Raw genomic sequence first — 20893 nt, 5'->3', positions numbered from 1 at the left:
TTTTGCCTAATTTTGCTAGACTACAGCTGTGTTCACAGTTATTCTTTTGTTGCTTTATTCTGTCTTTCCTTTGGGTTGGGGGACAGAGGAGGCACCACACCTGGGACCACCTGAATGATCAGCGCTAATGTTTTTAGGCTTTTCTACACACAGAAAAATGCCTGTTTGATCATTAAAGTACATGCATAGTGACTCATAGGTAACATCTTTTGATTCGCCAGCATATATCCTTAATGCTATTTTTGTCTATTGTGGCAATACACTTGGTTGAGCTAGGTGCATAATAATCATAAAGATGGAGCCATTAAAATGTGTGTACACTATCTAAAAAATAGAGTCTTAGCAATAAAAAGCACTCTAAAGGTGGAACCGTGCTTTTTTATGACCCGACATAAACATAAGTCAGCAAATGGAATACACATTAAGGCTTGTAACAACCAAAAGGCAGACAACACTCAAGAGTCCTCTGCTATCCTAAAATGCTTCCGGATAATTTATCAAGCGGGGCAGTCTGGGGCTGCCAATTTCACATCACAGACAGATGCTTTTAAAGCTCGCTATACGCTCAACGTGGAGAGCAGGTTTCGCCAAGAAGTCTGGAGGCCAGAGACACTGAACCGAGTGCATCGTACATGCGGCATCTTAAATCCATGTTCCACTGATCTCATGTTTAAAGAGAAGAGAGAGAAACACTAAATCACAGACCAGCTGATTGTGCCAACTGGGCACAATCAAGATGCTGTTGACTGCGAAGGAGCTCTGACAGGTTTTAGGTCTAAAACTTTTTGTTTGTACTTCCGTGGCACCGATAACCATGACTGAGACAAGCGCACCTTCATATTTTGTCAACTGCCATCAAAGTATTAGTTTGATGAGCCTGTGGAGGCCTCATTAAGGCTGACTTTTATCAATGTACAAGAAAGAAAGAAAAACAGTTGCTGCAAAACTAAAAGTTTTCTTTAATCTGGGTGCTCGCAGTATAACTTTGCATCTATTGTGCAGCGGTGCCAACAGCTTCACCTTATCTTTAGTCTAATTGGAACTGCCACATTTAACCAAAATGAGGCACAATAGGAAGGTTTGAGACGATGATAAAAGGACAAAGACGAAGATCTAAACACATTCTGGATCTGCTGATCATGGTTTTCAGGGAAGAGTGTGAGTGGCTCGCTGACTGATCTCAGATATGCCTCTGTGGACATGAAGAGTGCTAATGAACACAACTGAATAAGAGGAAAGCACTAGTAATTGGCACCGCGCTTTTGTGTTTTCCGCGACACCATAAAAGTATGCCATAGAGCTGAAATTGAAAGTATGGAATTGACAGGTTTTAAAGCTTTCAACTAATTAAGGTACAAAATCTTTACAGCGCCAAATATAGCTGACGTACAGTACATCCACGAGCATGGGCGACAAGCTTTCAGCGCTTCCTCTCATGGCCTGGATCACACTTTTTTTTGCACAGCACACAGTTTATAGCTAATGATGCTGGATGTGAACTGGAGCGTATTCCCCTCCTGGATCTTGTTATTAGGTCTTTTTATGATGGCCCGCCTCTTCCATCTTCTTGCATGTGGGCAAGGAAAAGGTCCCCTACTGTTTGCTAATTGTTGCTTTCCGTGCTGGTAATATGTGCCTTTAGCCCATGTGGATAATCATCAGAGCATAAATCACAGCTTCTCACATGCGCATGATGTAGACTCGTAAATGGAAGTTTATTGTTGTGCTCTTTGTGTAGCAAGATTTCCTTCTCGAGATGGTCCTGCCTTCGACCAGCGAGCAGTGATTTCTAGGATCCCGGTCAGCCACATCTTCTTAAAGAAAATAAAACCGCAGTGTTGATTGGTCTAATGGATGGATCAAACAGCTGAGGGCTGTTTGACCATCTGAATACAGCTGATGGCTAACAAGGGGAAACTCACACACACAGCACAGAGCTGAGAATGTGACTGTTTGACCTTGTAGCTGACATCTGATTTCTTTTGAAATCTCTTCATGTAAGAAGAACCATCTGGTTACTTGGCCATGCTGTTTAATCTTTCAAATATTGTTTTCAGCAGTTTGAGGATTTTGGGGAAACTTTAAAAAGCCAATTAAAACTAACTGGCAATGGTCCATCACAATGCACAGCACCAGAGCATCTTCTTGCCTCGGTGACTCAAACAGCAGCCTTTTGATTTTTCTCTATGAATCATATAAACAAGCTGGCATCACTAGCTCACTTTGCTCACCTGTGTCACACTGTCCCTCATGGTTGGCGAGCGCTGTTTGCGGGTGGTGGTTGTGGCCATGGTGGTGGTTGTCTCCATGATTGTGGTGGACATATCAGCCAGCGGGGTGGTGGAGGTGGTGTCGGTAGTCAGCACCGAGGGCACGTCACCCACCAGCCTCAGGTTGCCCTGGGTCTGGACGTTGGGGTCGCCCTCGGCTGCTAGTTTGAGGACCTGCAGGCCGTTGTAGTACAGGCCTGAGATCTGGCCCTGGAAGTGGCGCCCTTTCTCTCCACCACCGATTTTGATGAACGCTTGGCTGTTGAAGATGGTCAGCTGGCGACCTAATATGCGACAGATGACAAGACGGAGGGAAGAAGGAGGAGAGAGAAGCGGAAAGAAGAGAGGTCATGAAAGAGGGGAAGGAAAGAAAGGGGCAAAGAATACAAATCAGGTCATGATCTTCAGGTGAGCTTCAACATGAAACACAGTGAATCGGAGGAGATAGGGGGAGTGTTTCAATCACAAGGGATTTCCTGGGTAACACTTTAGGGAGATTGGACCCTGGCTTGCTGCAGTTGCAGTCATTATGGAGCTAGTCACGTGGCACATTCCCAGAAAAGCACCCTGAATCTGGCAGTCAAATAGATTGCAGGAGCAGTCGCGGATTGACCCTGAGACTGAAGGTTCACAGCAAAATGCATCTCATTTGCCCTGAGATGGAATATATTAGAACAATGCTGGGTCTATGTCATTGACCTCCAATGCACATGAGCTGCACAATGATAAAGTATCTCTGCCAGAGGAAAAACCATCACCCTGCTTTGCCATCTAAAGGAGGAAAATGAGATTCTCATTGGAAGAAAATGTTTAATTCAGCAGGGGCTGTTCCTCTCTGTGGTCATTACCATTCATCTGGATGGATAGATGGATGAAGAGAGGACAAAGTCAACCGTTTAACCAGGGTCCAATACTAATGTGTCACCAGGTCTTGTGGTGTAGGGGCAGAGTGGGGGCAGTCTGAAAGGTATAATTTTTCTCCCTGTATTTTCTCCAACTGACATCCGTTTAGATTTTATTTTATTCCCCTCCTTCCCCTCCGACAGGCATGCATCCCTACTGTGCCTGCTTATCCCCAACACTCAGACTGACGCAATCTTTGACCCCTAGTGAGACTCACATGGACATCGGGGAATATTCAGGTTAGAGGAAAACTGTTGGAAGGATGTGGGTTAAAAACAGTCCTTATGAGGTAATTACTCAGAGGAGAAGGATGGGAGAAGCTAAAGAGGTTTTTTATGGATTAATCAATCCCTGCAAGGAAAGAGAGAGTGTGTTTGTTCGTGAAAGGGATACTGCGCTAATGTGTGCATTTGGGAGTGAAATATTGACTCGGTAGACATGGTGGGCTACGAATCTTGGGCCTGAAGGGAGTGTGTTTATGAATGTGGTTGCGTGTGTACGTGTGCATGTACGCATATTTATTACGTCTTGTGCAGGTATGGGCGATTACTCCTCAGCGCTTCTGCTGGCACTCCTGCTCAAGTAATCTGCTCACAGTGACTTCCCTGCATGTGATTCAATTAAATAACAAATGCTCTGAACAACTTTCTGAATGCTTGTTTCATGGTTTCAATCAGACTGTAAGCTGGTGACAACTTTCTTCTCATCAGACGCTGGGGACAGGTCCAGGTCCCATTTGCTTTCAATTAGGAGAGCTGAGAGGGTTCTTCACCACTATAATTATAATTTACTCTTCATCTATATGGGTGTGTTGACCTGTTTATAAGATTCAGGTGTGCGGGAATATCAGAGGAATTATGTCAATGAATGCTTGCGTTGGTACGTAAATGTAAAACTGCATGTTTAATCTACGTGTGACTCTACAGAAGTGCTGAAGACATAAATCTGTTTCCTCGATGAGGGCCATTACACATGTCAGCCTATTATCAGATCATTAGACCCACCAAGGTCCCACAAGGGACTAGGCTCCTGTCCCCTAACTCTATAATAATGAGACTTAATGTCTGGCATATGCGCTGTTGACATAATATCTGACTCTTATTCTATTATATCGTTACTTAGCATGTTTAGTGTGGGAGTGATGCTGCAATAAATAGAACGGGAAAGGATGAACAGACTGTTAAACTACGAACATCAGCCGGGAAAATACAGGAGAAAATACATGCACGTGTATACACAAAGATTCACTTTAAACACACACACACACACGCTTGCACTAAAATTTTAGCCCCCTTAATTAACCCCACCCCGCACACGTTCACAAATCAGCCCAGAAGGTCTCCATTGTAAACATCTTCACTTGGACTGAAAGGGTCATAGAGTGTGGACAAGTTGAAGACATGGTGTTTTTCTATTGTGTGTGGTGTGAAACTCCAAGTCACAAGATGGTCTGTTCAGATAGGACAATTTACTCCGCAGGAGCTAAGTGTAATGGTGGCAGAGTTACACTCTGAGCCAGTGACACAGTCATAAGTAAGCGCTATTGACAAGCGGCTTATGATTATGATGTAGAGTAAGGAGGATTAGTAATACCTCCTAGAGTCACTGCACATGCATTCATGTATCATACATATTTCTTAAAATGTCCAAGCATCCGTTGGGTGACCTATTTAATGCCTCTCTTTGTAAAAGAAAAAAAAAGCCTCGAGCACATGAGAGTACTGTGGCCATTTATGTGCTCATCCCATATGAGACAAAGAAAGCCAAGAAGAAAGGTGCCCTCTAGACTAGATGAAGGGAAATCAGTGTTTGTTTTCGTAGCTGTCTGCTCAGGATGAGACTCTAACAAGGCCTGATGAAGTTATTGTTTCAGGGTCTGCCGGGTCAAATCAAAAGTGACATGTGGTTTTAGAACCAATTTTGGCGGCAGGCGTAAGTGGGGCGGGGTGGAGGCGAGGAAAGATAGAAAGAGAAGCCTCTGCAATGACATGCAATCACGGTGCTTAATATGACAGAGCTGGCTGTGGCGCTGCTGCAGAGAAGAGGGTGTGTGTGCATGTATATAATAACTTATGAAATGTGTCAGTGAAATGACCTTTATGTGTGTGATAGTTGGCCTTTTCAAGTAGTGTCTATTTCCTCAACATTAATTTACATACACCTCTCCCTCTGTGTGTGTGCTTGTGTGTATTAGGCAGCAGCACAGCACACATGGGTTACACATCGATGAGGCTCTGTTTCACAAATTTCAATGTGTATGGATGTGTTTTGCCTCTCTCCACAGGAATTTTAAGGTGATGGGCATTTAATGGGCAGAGGCTTGACGATGGAAGCAGCTGGATAGGGGTGGCTGTGGGGTGGGGTGGTGGCGTTAGAGGGGCTAAATGGATTGGGGTGTGTATGTGCGTGTTTGTGTGTTGGGACGAGGGGCTGACAGCCAGCCTTTCATTATAATGGGCATCCGCAGCCATACACAAAGCCTTAATTAACTGCAATGCAGAGACCAGAATGGTCAGACTTCTGTAATCAGCTACTGCAGAGACTGAGCGGAGTTCATACATCTATCCCTCTATCTGTTTATATACCCATATGTCTGAAAATAATTAAAGATTTTAAAGTGTGAGAATTACGAGCAAAAATAATAAACGGCTATGCATATTCAAACATGAGTGCACTGTATATACATTTAGCGACAAAGATGTCTCTAAATGTAATGGATGCTAATGGACGCTAACATGTTGATGTTAAGTAGGAAAAATGCTTTGCCTGACAGACACGTCCCAATATATTCCCATTCTAAAATGCTAAACTTCACAGCATTAAAAAGCTACAGCCTAACAGGTGTAGGCTATTTAACTGTACCTCTCAACAATGTTTGTAGTGTTGGTGCTTTTTAAAGCATTTTTATTGAAATTAAAGTCCAACACGTTTGTCCTTCAGTTTTGTTAGTGAATCGCTAGTATTAACATGTTAGCTAACACTAATAAGCTACATGTGCCATTTCAGTTCTGAATGTTAAAATCCAGTCCAAATTGGATGTACAGTCTCTGGTTTGCTAGCATGCTAGCTATTGGTAGATAACAGGAAACAAGGTATAGCTGAAGGTGAAAGACTGTCTCAAACCATTATGTATTATTTCATGCCCGATTATACTGCTAAACTTCACAGCCTGGGATAAGGATTAAAATTCTTAGAACACATCTAAGGCAACAGGGTATTCATCTGATAATTGTGATCTCAGGCAAAAATGATGGACCAACAAACACTGTCTAATGAGCCACCGTACCAGGATGGCTAAAAGCACATCTTACTATTAAAGCTACAGTCGTTCAGTACCAATTGAACATGGAAATTGATTTTAATGATCCGTTTTCGCACCACCAGAGCAGAAAAATCTGCACAACCATCCATCTTCTTCAGCTATGTTCAACCTGATATCTACAAATAGATGCCAAGGTAGTCTTAGCTACGTAGCTTTATGTGCAGCTATAAAAAAAAAAGCTTTATTTCTTGTAAATGCAGATGGTGCCTTATTAAGAAATGCAAACTGAGAGAGCAGACCAGTTTGGGCCTGTTTTTAGCGTATTCTCTCAGTGTCACTCTGAGAGACAAAACAACATCATTTTATGGAACGATGAGATGTAATTCTTTCCTTCACTACATACCTATATTTAGCGCAAATAATGGCCCTTAGGTTTAAATCCATAGGCTATGTATTTAATGAACAAATAGGGGAATACAGACTACAGACATGTTGCATACCAACAAAAAAGCTGTTGGTGATGAAGTGATATGGATAGAAATATGCTGGAAAGCAACATGATCTAGGAGCCTTATGATAGCAGTTACATACATACAATATATATATCGTATACCATATAGGTATATCGTGATTACATGCGAATCCCAAGGCAGTTAGCCATTGAGATTGTTGAGATGTGTATATCTTTTTTCCCCATTTCTAAGGATACTGTAACTAGAAATGATGCATCTTGGAAAACCTCTTCCAGTTCTTCAGCATCATTAGCATCCTGGCAGCAGCTCTGTAAACAGGTGATCGGGGTAAGAAAAGGTGGGAACAACTCTTTCTAAAGGTATTATAAGCAACAATCACAACCCCCTTCATCCTGTCTTAGCTGATAGGTAATCAATATGACAGGCGATGTGGACTCCCTGCTATAGTACACTTTACCCCGGCCTGCAATATTATCACAGGGCTTTTCCTCAGCAGTGTCTTCAAACGAAGCATATATATTTTAATAAAACAAAAAGAAATGCTTGAAGTAAATTAGCATTATAAAAAATCCATACATGTATAATTTACTTTCTTATAATGCTGGCCACAGTGAAACTCCTGAGTAATCTACCCAAGCCTGGAGAAAAAGAGATGATAAAGACAGGTTGGACAGAGTCTTGGAGAATAGGGACATAAGAGATGACAGAAGCGAGGGAGGATGACAGACGAGGAGGACAGAGAAAGAGCAAGTGTGCATGAGGACCGAATGTCAAAGAGACAGAGCGAGGGCATGAAGGGTGGGGATAGAGAGAGTGCATGACAGGCTCGATAAAAAGAACAAGAGGAATGATGCAGTTAAAGAGTGGCTGCAGAGACAGACATACAGTAACACACAAGAGTAAGACGGTAAGAAGCAAGCAGAAGGGAGAGTAAGTCATGTAGTGAGATGAAAGGCAAAAGGAAAGGGGGGAAAAAGAAGAAGAAGAAAGTGCAGTGAAGTGCTTACTATGGATATTAAATGATCACGGGAAGCACTAGTGAGTCACCTCCAGCTTTGCACCCTGATTTTCAAGTATAGCCACTTAATCACATGGTTAACTTAGTTATAACAGGGTTTTATATCTACCTTCCTTGACTAATGCCAAAGCTTCCTGCTGTGTGAATCCCCACAAACCTGCTGTTTGACCACAGAAGGTGCTCACAAAGAGGACGTAGGGATACATTAACACAGAGGTGGTGAGAATACTAAAATAAAATACCCAGCTGTCAAAAACAACATTGTAAAAACGGACCTAAGAATTGTAAAATTTTGTGATTAGTGATAGATGGTGTTAAATTTGTCTTTCATTAGTTATAATATGGTAAAAGTGATTGAACTGACACTTTTATATTCCTAATATATGGCTAAATACAAAGTCGGTGGTGAAAAGAAATTCCCAGAAAAAAAGCCAACTGGTCCGAAAACAGTCCATTTCACACTGACTCTAAGACTGGGTGCAGTGGACCTCAGCGTCTTTACTTCAGTAAGAACTAAAAATAACACACTGAAATTATAACCAAACATCTATTCAAGAAGATTTTTGCAATAGCTACAAACACCGTTAATATCTTGCATGAAAAGTATAAATGTATCCTCTTTGTGTGCCTGAAGATATAATGCAGCACCTGATTGCACATTTTAAATCTTTTATCTGGGCACTAGCTTCACCGCAGTCTGAGTTCTCTTTTGATAAAGATTACCTCTTTGACCAAAAGTAAAATGCTCTGAAGCTGGAAAAGCACATTTCTACCTTCAGTTTTCCTCAACTAGAGAGAAATGGCTTGTCACAGACGAGCTGTGGTCAGTAATTACTATCTATGTTGAGCCAAACTGGGGAGTGGGCTGGTTTTAGGCCACGCTTGGATTGCTATTGCACAGATTGCTTGTCGGAGGCAGAAAAATAATGGTTGCATGTCTGTTGCAACCCTCAAAATGTATGTGGAGAGGAGGGGAGGGGACGGCGGCCTGGCGCTGAGTTCTAGCCAGGTTTAGCCCTTCCTCTGCCTGTGGACCTGAAGCAGGAGGGAGGCACCCGGAGAGTGAAAGGAGTGGATGGTGGCAAAGGATGATCTAAGTGTATATGAGGGGATATGAAAAGCACTGCAGCTGGAGAGAGCAGTATCTCTCTCCCACCACCGTCATCATTACGCCTCTCTCATCCTCCTTCTACTCCTGTTATCTCACAGAGAGGAGGCATGCCATATGGTTGCAAGAAGCTTCTATTCCGAATGTTTTCTCTTGCAGGGTGGGAGGGATGGCCCAGAATTCACCTCTGTCAATGCGCTCCTTTTTGACGTGCAGGGTGCAAACTTGGACCGTTAGCGTGCAGAGTCTTGTATTTGTTTCTGCGCACAAATCCTTCATGCGCCTGCAGAATTTAGAGTATCCGTATCAACAAACATGAACTCCCCCATTTTCATTTTCTTCTGCAAAGAAAAAAGGATAGGAAAGGATAAAGTCGAAGAAGGCAGGAGCACAATGGGGGCGGGGTGGGATGCTGACAAAGTCGATTATGAAGCGTTCCCAAGTTATCTCCTTGGTGCACAGCTCTCCTTGGTAATTAAGAACGTTTTGCTTTTTTACTTCCCAGAAGTTGGGTTGGTTCGGGTAGAACACTATGAATTAATTGTGTTTGACAATGGCGATGAGGGGCCAAATGCAGCATGAAGATAGACAGAAAGTCTTGGGAGGCAGAGTGAAGCTCTGAGGTCCTTGAAGGAAGCTCTGGGCAGTGAGACTGTGACGGTGCAGTGAAGTACTCTGGAGACAGTCGATTGGATGTAATCAGATGTGGCTCTATATCTGATCCTACATCTGTATGTGGATCTTAAACAAGTGATACTGTCGAGGGAGAGACAAAGAGAGATAGCACAGTGGTTAGCTGGGTACAATTTTCTTTCTTCCTGTTCTCTCCAGCTGTGACTGTGCTGCTTTTAGGCCATTTCATGGTAGGGGACCATGAAATAACAGTAAAGAGTCCCTTATTTCAGACTAAAGAGACGTGTTCTCGCTGCCACTTCTCTTCTCATGAGCAAGCACGTTAAAAATCATTCCGTCTCCCCCTACTTCTCTCAGATATGGCTGTAATAGTGCAGCGAGATCAAATGAGAAAACAACATAGTAACTCTGCGGGATGCAAAGCTTATGATGGAGTTACTGAAAGACAGCCTCATATGGATTTACTCTCAATTGACTGCTGCCAGATGTGAGAAAATCTCTGAAATGAAGCTGGGATCATGAATAGCAGCCCTGGACCAATGCCTGGCCTGGAGATTTGATTTGGGCTTTGGCACCACACCAAGCGGAGGGCACTTGATTGCTTTCACTTTGGGAATTGGGGCGCTCACACCAAACCATTAAACACTGAACGTTAAACCTAGTTCTAGCGTTTTAGCCTGCAGAGACCTGCTATCCTAGTATTCCTCCCTTCTTCTACTCCCTGCACTTGTGTAGCTCAACTCCAGGCTTGATTGTCAGGCTGCCGGGGAGCTCTAGAGGGATAGAGTTGTTGCCAGAAGAAGATGTTCCAATTCCTCTGGGAGCTTTTTTCGCTTCGCTTCCTTCCTTTTCGCATCTGTTAAAGTGAACACCTACGGGAAATTGATTCTTGCCGGTTATTTGTACTGTTTATTTTCTAGTGGAGCTCCCTGATGAGATGTGGAAGCCGCGACATATTTATTGTTTCTAGCAAAAAAAACCCCCCAAAAAACGGAGAATGCTTGCCAAGTATTTTTCTTTTTTTGGGTAAGGTTGGCATTGGTGGTCAGAGGAAAAAGGAGGAGGATAAGAAGGGAGAGTGAGGGTTAGGATAGGCAGACAGAGAGGAGAAAACTTGGGATGACAGACCCATCACAAGAAGAAGAATAAGGGGACACATGTGAGGAAGTTTTGTCCCGGCTAGAGCTGTTGCAAACTTTTGGGACTTGGGATTTTTCCCCTCCACTGGGTCTCTGTAATGGCTGCCGTTTTGGATTTAGTCAGCAGGCACCGAGTTGGCCAGAGATGCTAACTCTGATCTGCCTCACACACAGTTGGGGAGATGGGATAAAGGCTTCAGAATGAGATATAGTGAGACAGTGCAGCGCCACAGCCCAGCTCTCCTTTAGGACACTTCTGGCTCCAGTGACTTCCATTATATCCCGGTGTGACTAAAATACTGATTTGTGATAGCGAATGCGGGCGATTAGCTCTCTTATTTTTACTTCTGTCCACATATTAAGGTAATAACGCGTTGAGATTTGTACTTATAAGATCTGAAAGATATGAAGGTTTTCCATGCTTGGTGAGTTTTACAGAATTGATGAAACACTAAAGGCACTTGAAGAGGAGACCCACGGGGCTGATTGTTTTCCTCACTCTGGTCAAGAACCCTGAAACATGTAAAGACCCTCTGAGGCGTTGATGTAAGAAAAATCACTGGACACCAGAGGCCATAAACCCCATATTGGCAACACAGCCTGGACCATTACAGGCCATCCATTTCAGAATGAATGATCTCGGCTGTTTGCCACACACACGCACACACACACACACGAACCAGTGTGTAAGTCTGTTCAAGTATACCACTCACCCTGCATAGCAAATACACACAGAAGGATACATTAAAATACATCAATCTCTTTAGGAGTGAAAACAATAAATGTTAAAGGGACCTTCATTTATTTTTGCTTAGACACATTTTGTTGAAATGACCCAGAGCAGCTGTGTCACTGCTGAATTTGGCCTTCAGTCATTTGCTGTGTTTTAACCCTCTGAGTTTTGCTTTACATCAAGATGGGGACAACGGGAAGATGTTGCCACTTGGAGATTTGTGTCTTTTAGCAGGAGTTAGAACATTGTTAGCTTCGTATTTAGTTCTTGTCCCGAACGACTGCCGTAACCTGTCCAAGTTCTTCCAGATACCAGCATCCAGGGCAAATTATGTTCAAAGATTAAGCATCGTTTATAACACGGTTATAACTGAGGGCTCTCTGAATTTTGTCACCAGCGGGGCAAAGCTGGGAAATCAGTCAGATCGTTTCAATTTAAGAACGCGGACGACGTAGCAGCGAGAGAAGCCCCCAGCGGTTAGTGTGGGTGGAGTTTGATTTGCTGTTAGGTGGTTAGATTCTGCTTAGAGGTTTCTTAGCTTAAATCTCTCTCCATGTCCTTATCAAAGCAACAAACAGCTTTAACCCTTTGAGCTTAGCAATGTCCTCTAATCCCCATTCATTACCTAATCTAGTTACAAACAGCATCTTCCAGAGCCACTTTTCCTCTTCAGTCCGTGACGTGTGTAAGACGTTCCTTTAATGAATCCCATAATATTAACAAATAAAAGACCTTGCAGATTTTTACCCCCCAAAATGCACCCAAAAATGATCAAAGCCTGCACTTGAGATTTAATGGGTGTTTATTTGTTTATTTCTCCTGCCTACTTTCTGCAAAAGCTCTCATCAAAATGATTGGATACAGGCTCATATCAAACTATAGAAGAAAGAGAATAATAGATTCAGTTTAATGCTCAGTCTCTTTAGAGTTTCATAGCATGCACAAATCATTTCATAAGTGGGTAAGTCATTTTTTATTGATCCACTTTTTCATTCAACTTTCATCTCCCAAGCCTTTTTAATCCTGATTTGTGTCCTAACTAACCTCAGCAAAAGTGCATTCCCCGGCATGTCAGAGGAGAGCACAGAAGTCAGTTTTCCTCGAACTAGAAATGAATGCAAGGATTGTTTTGTTTCCATGAAATAAATATGCAAGCACTTCATTTATCTTGTTTGTCTGTCACATGAATACTTCATTTAGCTCTCGCAGACAAATTTTATCTTCTGAATTCATGCGTGCATGTTTTATCGTTCACAATTCCATTTCAGGAACCCCCCTAAAGGTATCTGGCCTCAAAAGCTTAATTCATGATAATTGCAATACATCTCTTATGCAAATAGTGAAGCTATTGCAGATGTTACTGTAAAGTCTTAGATTCTTATCCTTGTACTGTTTTTTTTAATAGTTTGCTAGAGTTCTGTGTGCGCTAGTTACCAATAAAAAAATTTGTCTTTGAAGTAGAAACTCAACTTCTTCTTCTTTCTTTCTTTTTAAAAAAAATAAGAATCAACCACCTTCAGCAGCACAAACACGCGGCACAAGACAGAGAGGTTGGGACATTCAGCACTCAAAGGGTTAAAGAATTGTCACTTTCATGGCATCGCATTACAAACTTGTGGCTCAAGTTCTGTGTAACGTTGGGCGAGAAATGGAGCCCACACGCTGAACAAACACAACAGTCCCTTTAACTTTTAGTGACTTTCATGGGGATTCTTTTCCTTGAGGATCCACTGATAGTCATTCTTTTCTTTTTGCTCTGTTTTCATGAGTGATTAGTCAGTACAAGTTCACATTCAGCCAACAAAAGACACATGAAAGAAGCAAACGGATTCACTAGGTTGTTTACATGTGGTCAGGTTATTACGGGGTTATGTTGGGTTATTCGGGAGTTATTTCTCTGAAGAGATGCAGCCCCAGTTTAAGGTGCTTTGGATAAGGTCCTTTTGATATCTCCAAATCAATACTTCAGAGGAACGAAAACTTATAGAAGGTAATTGTTTTTTGGAATGACAATTTTTTGTCACAGTGAACAGCTTTAACTGACAACTAGATATAAAACTGAGAGGAAAAGAAAATATCTTCTGACAATACCTCATTTGCAGCGTGGCTTCCCATCACTGGAGATAAAGAAAAACTTCAAAAGAATTAGCTAATTATATATCAGTCAGTCATTTGCAGGCTTTTAAAGTCTGCACTGGGTTATAATGGACCCACAGTCGTGTGAAAAAGCCAGATCGTATTCACCCTTGATGCTTGGCACTGCACCTCTTCCAGAGTGGTGGTTAACGGTAGGTTAGGCAGTTAGATCATTAGTGGAGTTAAAGGGATTTTATTACCTTTGTCGAGTAGCCACTCGTCAACTACCCGACCAAGTCGGTATGGGATTCTTTGTCTAGCAATAGCCAGGCGCTCATTATCAAAGTTCCCTTTAAGAAATTTGGAGAAGACAAATTAAGAAAAGGTTACACAAATCTGGAAGTTGAAAGGTTAGAGGTTAGAAGGGCAACATGGCAAATGTTTAGCAAGTTATGTACTTTAAATCAGCTTTAGTTAGGACAGGAAGAACTTGTGGATGTGTTTTCGGGCTGGTTTGTTTGGTTAGACAAGTTAACAGCATTCTAGTTACCTTGAATTTTAAATGATTTTTTAAATGCACTAACAAGTTAAACAGATTTATGAATTATTTAGATATAGTATGATTACATTTGTGGAAGTGCTAAATTATAATAGCTGTCACAGAGTCACAGAATCAGCAGTCAGTAAACAACACAGTTATTACAGTATGAAATAATAAAGCAGAAAAAAAGATTTCCCATTGTTATTTCACATGAGCATGACATAATCACAGAGAATTAAAACACATTTCATGGTTGTTCCAAGGAAGACACATTTAAGTTCCTGCCGCACACAAAGCATTGCTGATGAGCAAACCTCCACCTGTGGAGCATCACTTCACTTTACATCCAGTTACTCCACTCTGACTAAAGAGAAAAAAGATTTATGAAACTGTCAGCACTGAGTTTTTCTCAGGTTTTTTTTCTTCCTTCTTATGCATTAATGGAGCACTTCTCAGTGGCACTTGGCAATTAGCATCACTTCATCAACGTGTCAAAGAAGTTTCATTGCTGCTGTGCAAACTTATTATCCCTCACTTCACTTCAATCAACCTCGGGGTCATACGCTGTACCTCTTATAGCACTGTCAACAGAGACAGAGCTGGAATTAGGGAAGACGAGGGCTGATGTGACCAGACTTGGGGTTTTAATACAGTCTAATGCGGTGGTAAAGTCAGAGGATTAATTAGGAGTTTTATGTACGTCAAACAGCAGCCTTTGCCAAAAACCTGAGAGCTATGCTAGCTAAAATGAGGTCAGGGAATCCCCTGGTGTCCTAGCAGAGGATAAAGTTCTGCGAGTGGTACCAAAAAATGAGAATCACTAAAGTATATATATATATATATATATATGGATGTAGTATATACACCAACATATAAAAGATATGACATGTAGGAATGTGTCCAAAATGCATTACTTGCTACAGTCTGAGGGGGAAAAAAAGAGTGGACATAGATTGAATTGGAGTTCATAGCAGGATACTGACAGGAGATGCTGATGGAATTATCTGCAGAGAGATGAGTCAGGGATTCAGGGAAGGTTTGGGAACAGTGTCTAAACGGTAAACACTCTAAGCTTAGAGTGCTACATCCTGCATCCTCACAAGTATACACTGATTTTGCCCCAACTCCCCCCTTAGCACCACCCTCTGTGGTGCCGCAATGATCTAAAATAGACCACCTCTCAGTTCTGCAGTACCTACATCTACTCCCCAGGGGTCTCTCTACCCACACCTGCCTCTGTAGAAATGGCTCACATAAGCAAGAGGAGATGCGTTTCCACGTGTGCATACTGTATATGAAGGGAAACAGTTGTTTGTGTGTGGGGCAGAGGGCCGAAAGATAATGAAATCTGAACAGAGAAAACGCAGGGAGAAGGAAGAAGCCTGGGATAAATGATAGCTGGCACACTGATGACGAAAATAGGAATTTTGTCTGGAATTTTGATCTTTTTAGTGACTTGAGACCCTCAAGTCATGAACCTGATCTATTTAAGCAGGTTAACATTTGGACCATCTGTGTTTTCTTTCTGAAACTGAAATTAGTCTAAATTGAAAGGAAACGCTCATGCAACAATTACACGCATGTGTTCACATTGCACTTAAGATTATCCAGGCACAGCTCTGACTTCTGGAAAACCAGTACGGCAATTAGAGTGCACATACAACCCTGGTTTTAGAAATGACACGGCCACTCTGTTGCAATCACCGAATTAGAGAAGGAGAGACAGATGCCGCTGGCAGCAGACAGGGACGAGGGGAAGATGGGACAAATGAGAGGGGTGTGGTGGTGACGGTGGGGGTTGCAGAAAAACGGCAAAATCAAAATAATAACAGAGCGAAAGCAAAATTGTGGGAGGCAGAAGTCCTTAGTGAGATGAATCAATTGTGTGCATGCGTGTTCTCCTCCTACTGCCACATCTGCCATCTCATCCACAAACCCTGACTAAATCTCCTCCCTCCTCTAACTTTCACTTCTGAATCAGCCACTTCCAGCAACACAATCCAATACAAGATCCCTTTTACCAGCCAAATAATTTGTGGATAATGATCATCCACCGGTACTTCTCCCTCTAGTGGCAGGCTTCTTCAAAAATGGGTTCACCCTCCTCATCTTCTGTGTCCTCTCCATGAAAATGTTCCTTTCCTTTCTTGTTTCCATCATTCTCTAATCCCTTTCCTTTGTCTTACTCACTTATCCATTTCCTCGTGCTTGCTCCTTTCCATCTAACTGCTCTTCTTCTCTGCTTGTCCTTCCCTTATTCTCAAACAATCCTTCAGCCACACTTGGCGCTGTCCTTTTTCTCACCTCCCCTTGCCAAAACTAATTTTGATGTCTTTGTTTGCTAATAACTTCCATGCCCTATTCTTCCCTTGCACCTATATCCCTTCTTTTCATCTCCCGTTTCCCTCGTTCTTTATAAATTCTTCCTCAGCTATTTTTCTGTTCTTTCTCCTTCTATTCGCTATGCACAGCTGTCATTTCTTGTCCATCCAAGCTCACTGTTACTTCTCCCCTTTTCTCACATATCTCTCACTTGCCCCGTTAATCCCCCTGCCTTTGTTTTGTTTTATTTACCTTCACTCAATTTTACCTCTGTATTCTTCATCTCCCCACGACGCAGCAAGTTTATTACTAGGATATTAGATGTAGTACACAGGCACTTCCACACAGTCTAAGTGTGTGGCAGGCAAAGTAATAAATGCTCAGAGTGTAGAGTGTGTACTGTATGTAAATGTGTGTATCCTTCCCTGGTGATCAGCAGTGAGTGACAACATCCTCATCAACAACCAAAGACAGCAGAGAAATCAACAAGGAGGCTTCTTACCTAACCACTTGAAACAAAAACAAAAAAAGAGGGACAAGAGGAAGAAAACAGGATCTGATGGAAACCACAACAAAGAAAATTTGACTATAAATTTAATTTTAGCAAAACATATGTGCAGTGGCAAGGGAAAAAGTGGCACAACGTCCTGTTGGACAGGTTTTTTTTAATGTCCTCTACACTGCAATTTCTAAAACCCAAATTCCTCTGTGTGCTGCTTGTGTGTTTGCATCTGTTTGTATTCGGATCCTTAGAGAAATAAGTCATTCTGTGTGAAACAGTGACGCTTCTCCCTTCTCGCTCCTCGCTCCTACCAGCTGAAGCCTGCTCTGCATAAGAATGGGGAGGGGGGGATAGATTAAACAGCTGGGCCCTTCTCCTCTCCTTCTCCACTATTATCGCGCTCACTCCATTCCCAGGACTGTTCTCTTCGCTTGATATGAAAGATGGAGGAACAATGCTCTCGTACCTGGTGCTCAAGTAAAATCTGATATACAAGAGAGGGAGAGAGTGATAAACTAGTAAACCAATCAGTGGTTCTATTACTTTGAGGGATGTATTTTTTTCCTTTTAAAGCCAATGTTCACCAATGGAAAGCAGTGTATCAGATATAAGGAAATATTCCCTTAAAGGGTCCACACACTTATGCAAGGAATACAGTTTAACAATATAATAGCCCTGATGCATCATGAAAGTCTTTGATGCACTCAAAGACTTTCATGATGCATCATGATCTTTGTTCATACTAGGACCAGAAGTGAGGCTCTATGAATGGATTTGTTATTGTTGACTTCTATGTTAAATAATAATGTTTAGCAGACACAGCTCTGCATTTATGTCAAATATGAGCCTAAGCCTATACTTCATGCTTCTTCATGTTTAATAACTGTACAAGGTGACATATTTGTAAGTCTTGTATTCATAAGGCATATGACATATGGAATAAAAACCTGTGTATTTTAATCATGGGTGCAATCACATCCCAGGGTGAGCAGCACAGCCTAGCAGACTGTGCATGTCAACATTAGCGGCTGGACCACAACGCTTATGTTTGTATGTCTGCAGAGCTGAGCTGAAGGTGTCACCCGAGTCTCAAGTCTCATACCGTCCTCCCTGAAACACCGCTGCTGAGGACAGACACGTGTCTGTCCTCAGCCACCTGGAGCATTGGCGGGATTAAAAGCTATGATCAGACTGGTTTTGGGTAGGTATCACAGCTGTGTTGCTAGGGGCAAGGCAAGGGCACGCTGATTAACTGGCACCCTGGGGAGACACAAAGCAAGGTAGGGGAGGCAGGGGACCTGCAGAGCATGCCAGGAGTGCAGAGTGTGTCTGAGAGTGCCGGAGATTTGGATGTTTTGATAATCCAGCATATGAATCACACACTGTGTCTTTGCGTATCAGTACAAACGTCCATGTCTGTGTGATTACATGCGATTGTGTTTGTAGCAACTCTCCAAGGAGCCAACTGCATATCATGTAGCTCTGCAGGCAGCCAGATGCCCTTGTACAGGACACCCACATTGGAAATCCATCCATAAGAATGGAGATTACATTGGAGACGATTGGCCAGCAGCCATCCCGCTCTTCCTCCTCTCACAGAAACCTCTCTCCATCAAACTCGCCTCATTCTGCTTTTCATTTGGTAACTTTAGATGGATTGCTCTCTTATCCACTGGGTGTTTTCGAGAGCAGATTGGCATAAGAAACCACAGCCTTATGTACTGTAACCTCGTGCTACTAGATGCATCTCTTGTGTTGTTCTTAAATATTTCCTCCTGTTTTTTTTTCTTTTGTTTGGTTCTTTTATTAACAAATGTGATCAAATTGTGATTTTATAGCAATTCCAACAGGTGTTTGGGAAAAATGGCAAGTGATTCGGATCAAGTGTCAGTGCAGAGTCAAATGTCAGTCTATTTTTCTGGGAGATGACGTTAAAGAGTCAAAAATTGACAAAATTGACACGATAAGATGGCAGTTTTGGATCTGTTTTTTTCTCCTCCATCTTTTTTTTTTTAAACCAGAGACTGCAGACGAGTTTTGTCTCTTCATGTGAAACGCGAGGGAAAAGAAAGCGATTTACCTACCCACCATGCTCTTTTGTTCAATGTAAATACATCAGCCACCATTCACGTCTGCGTGCATCTCAAACAGACAGCTCGCTGTTTTAACAGCTAGCTCATCTGTCTTTCATCTTTGCAGCAGTTATCAATGCAGCAGTTCGTTTTCATTTCTTCCCCTCTTTCGTCTTGCTTCGACAGGATCCTCACCACCTTTCATCTCGGCCACGGTGGATTTGTGCGAGGGTGGCTGCCAAAGTGAGCCAAAGAAAGCCCCCCTCCCCCCACCTTCCCAACCCCAACTCGTGTGGAAATCAAAGTTGTCACTTCTCTAATTACCCAAAGCAATCTTTTCCCTCTCCTGATCTGCACTACTTAGCTGCGTCTCTCCTCTTTCCCTTTCTCTACTCATCATTATTCCTTGACTGTTTTAGTGTTCTCGCTCTCTCCATCATCACATAGCCACAGGCCAATAATTGGAAATACCTTCCAACGGTGCAAGATCCAATCACAAGAAGTCACAGAGCACCAGAGGCCCAATAAGAACCAGCAGAATGAGGGAGGGAACTATCATTAGAGACAAGTGACTAAGCTGGCTGACTTCAATTAACTATTACTGGCTTTTCTGCTGTACCTGTACCTTGAATGTAATAATGTAAGAGCCCAAAATATGACAAATGTTTGTCACGCATCGAATCCCAGTAAAGCTTTAAGAATACTTTTTTTTTAAATTATTATTATAAAGAGCTGTTTTCAGGGTAAAGTGAACTTAAAATCTCCACCTGCTTATAGTAATAACATAAAAAACACGAATGAACAACAGAAATTTGTGTTAGCGACTGCAGATTACAGAAACACAGAGCTTCTGTGGCGCAACTCTATAAACTAGTCCTAACCAAGGACTAGTTTATAGAGTTTCTGTGAGAAAAGCATATTTTAAGAATTTTGAGAAAATGGAAACATTTTGTGCTCAATTCCAGGAGCTCCGTACTGTGTTGGCGTTAATGCTGAATAAGTTACATTTATACCTTAATGTCATGTAGGGGCTGTGACGACAGTGCAGACTAATTAGGGCTGGATGAGGTGACCCCGGATCTTCCTTTAGTTACGCTGCAAATGCCATAGGTTTTGGATTCTTTGTGTGTTTATACACCCCTCTGCATTTAATCATTAGTTATTATTCATTCCTGTCTCTCTTCTACAGTGTGTCTTTTTGGGGGTCGACTGACTGATTTTCTACCTTTTTCTCAAGGTAGTTTATATTGTATTACCTTACAATATAAACTACCTTGAGGTGACCGTTATTGTGATTCAGCACTGTATAAATGGAACTGAATTATTAACGTTATGGAAAATGAATGAATGAGCCTAGTTTCCAGTATATAAAGCTGCTGGTGCCATACCATATGACAGTTGAAATGGTTTCCTGTCAATCCCACCATGTGGTTCACTCCACACCGTCATCTGTCATCTAGTGCTTGGAGGAACATTAAAGCGATGCAGGTCCACTTCAGTACTGTTTGTTTAGAGGCCAAAGCTGCTGAAGTAAAATCTAGTCCATGTTCAACTGAAGTCTCTATGCCTACAGCCATTTGTCTCACTCTGTATAAAGTGCACCCTTCTTTCCTAATCAAGTTGCTCACCCCTATTTTTAGAGTGCTCTCATATAGCTTTTGCTAAAGGGAAAAGGGAAGCAGATTTTCTGGGCTGCCACAGTCCCCCCCTCCTCACATTGACAATTTTTCTTCAAGTTGTTTTTTTTGTCTCCCTGACTGCAGAGGTAGCAGAGACAAAGATGGTTACCGACGCACCGTGGCAACATGAAGGTAAAGATAAAAAGGGGAAGTAGGAAGGAG

At 42.2% G+C, this 20893-nt stretch overlaps 1 protein-coding gene across 2 annotated transcripts in view; it reads right to left on the bottom strand.

Moving 5' to 3' along the window:
- Positions 1-20893, bottom strand: part of LOC106456332 (neurexin-1-beta-like) — a 214891-nt gene that overhangs the window by 14009 nt on the left and 179989 nt on the right. The window contains exons 4-5 of one of the 2 annotated variants that reach the window (XM_013913085.1): positions 13876-13965; positions 2232-2554 (exon numbers count right to left, since the gene is read on the bottom strand). In XM_013913085.1, coding sequence (XP_013768539.1) covers positions 2232-2554; positions 13876-13965 — 413 coding nt within the window. The remainder of the gene's footprint in view (positions 1-2231; positions 2555-13875; positions 13966-20893) is intronic. The other variant, XM_013913086.1, reaches the window with a different exon arrangement.

The sequence above is a fragment of the Pundamilia nyererei genome, unplaced genomic scaffold (genome assembly GCF_000239375.1).
Source record: "Pundamilia nyererei isolate P.nyererei 1_Seehausen unplaced genomic scaffold, PunNye1.0 scaffold00114, whole genome shotgun sequence".
NCBI classification, from domain to species: Eukaryota; Metazoa; Chordata; class Actinopteri; order Cichliformes; family Cichlidae; genus Pundamilia; species Pundamilia nyererei.
This window is presented reverse-complemented; position numbering and strand designations above follow the sequence as displayed.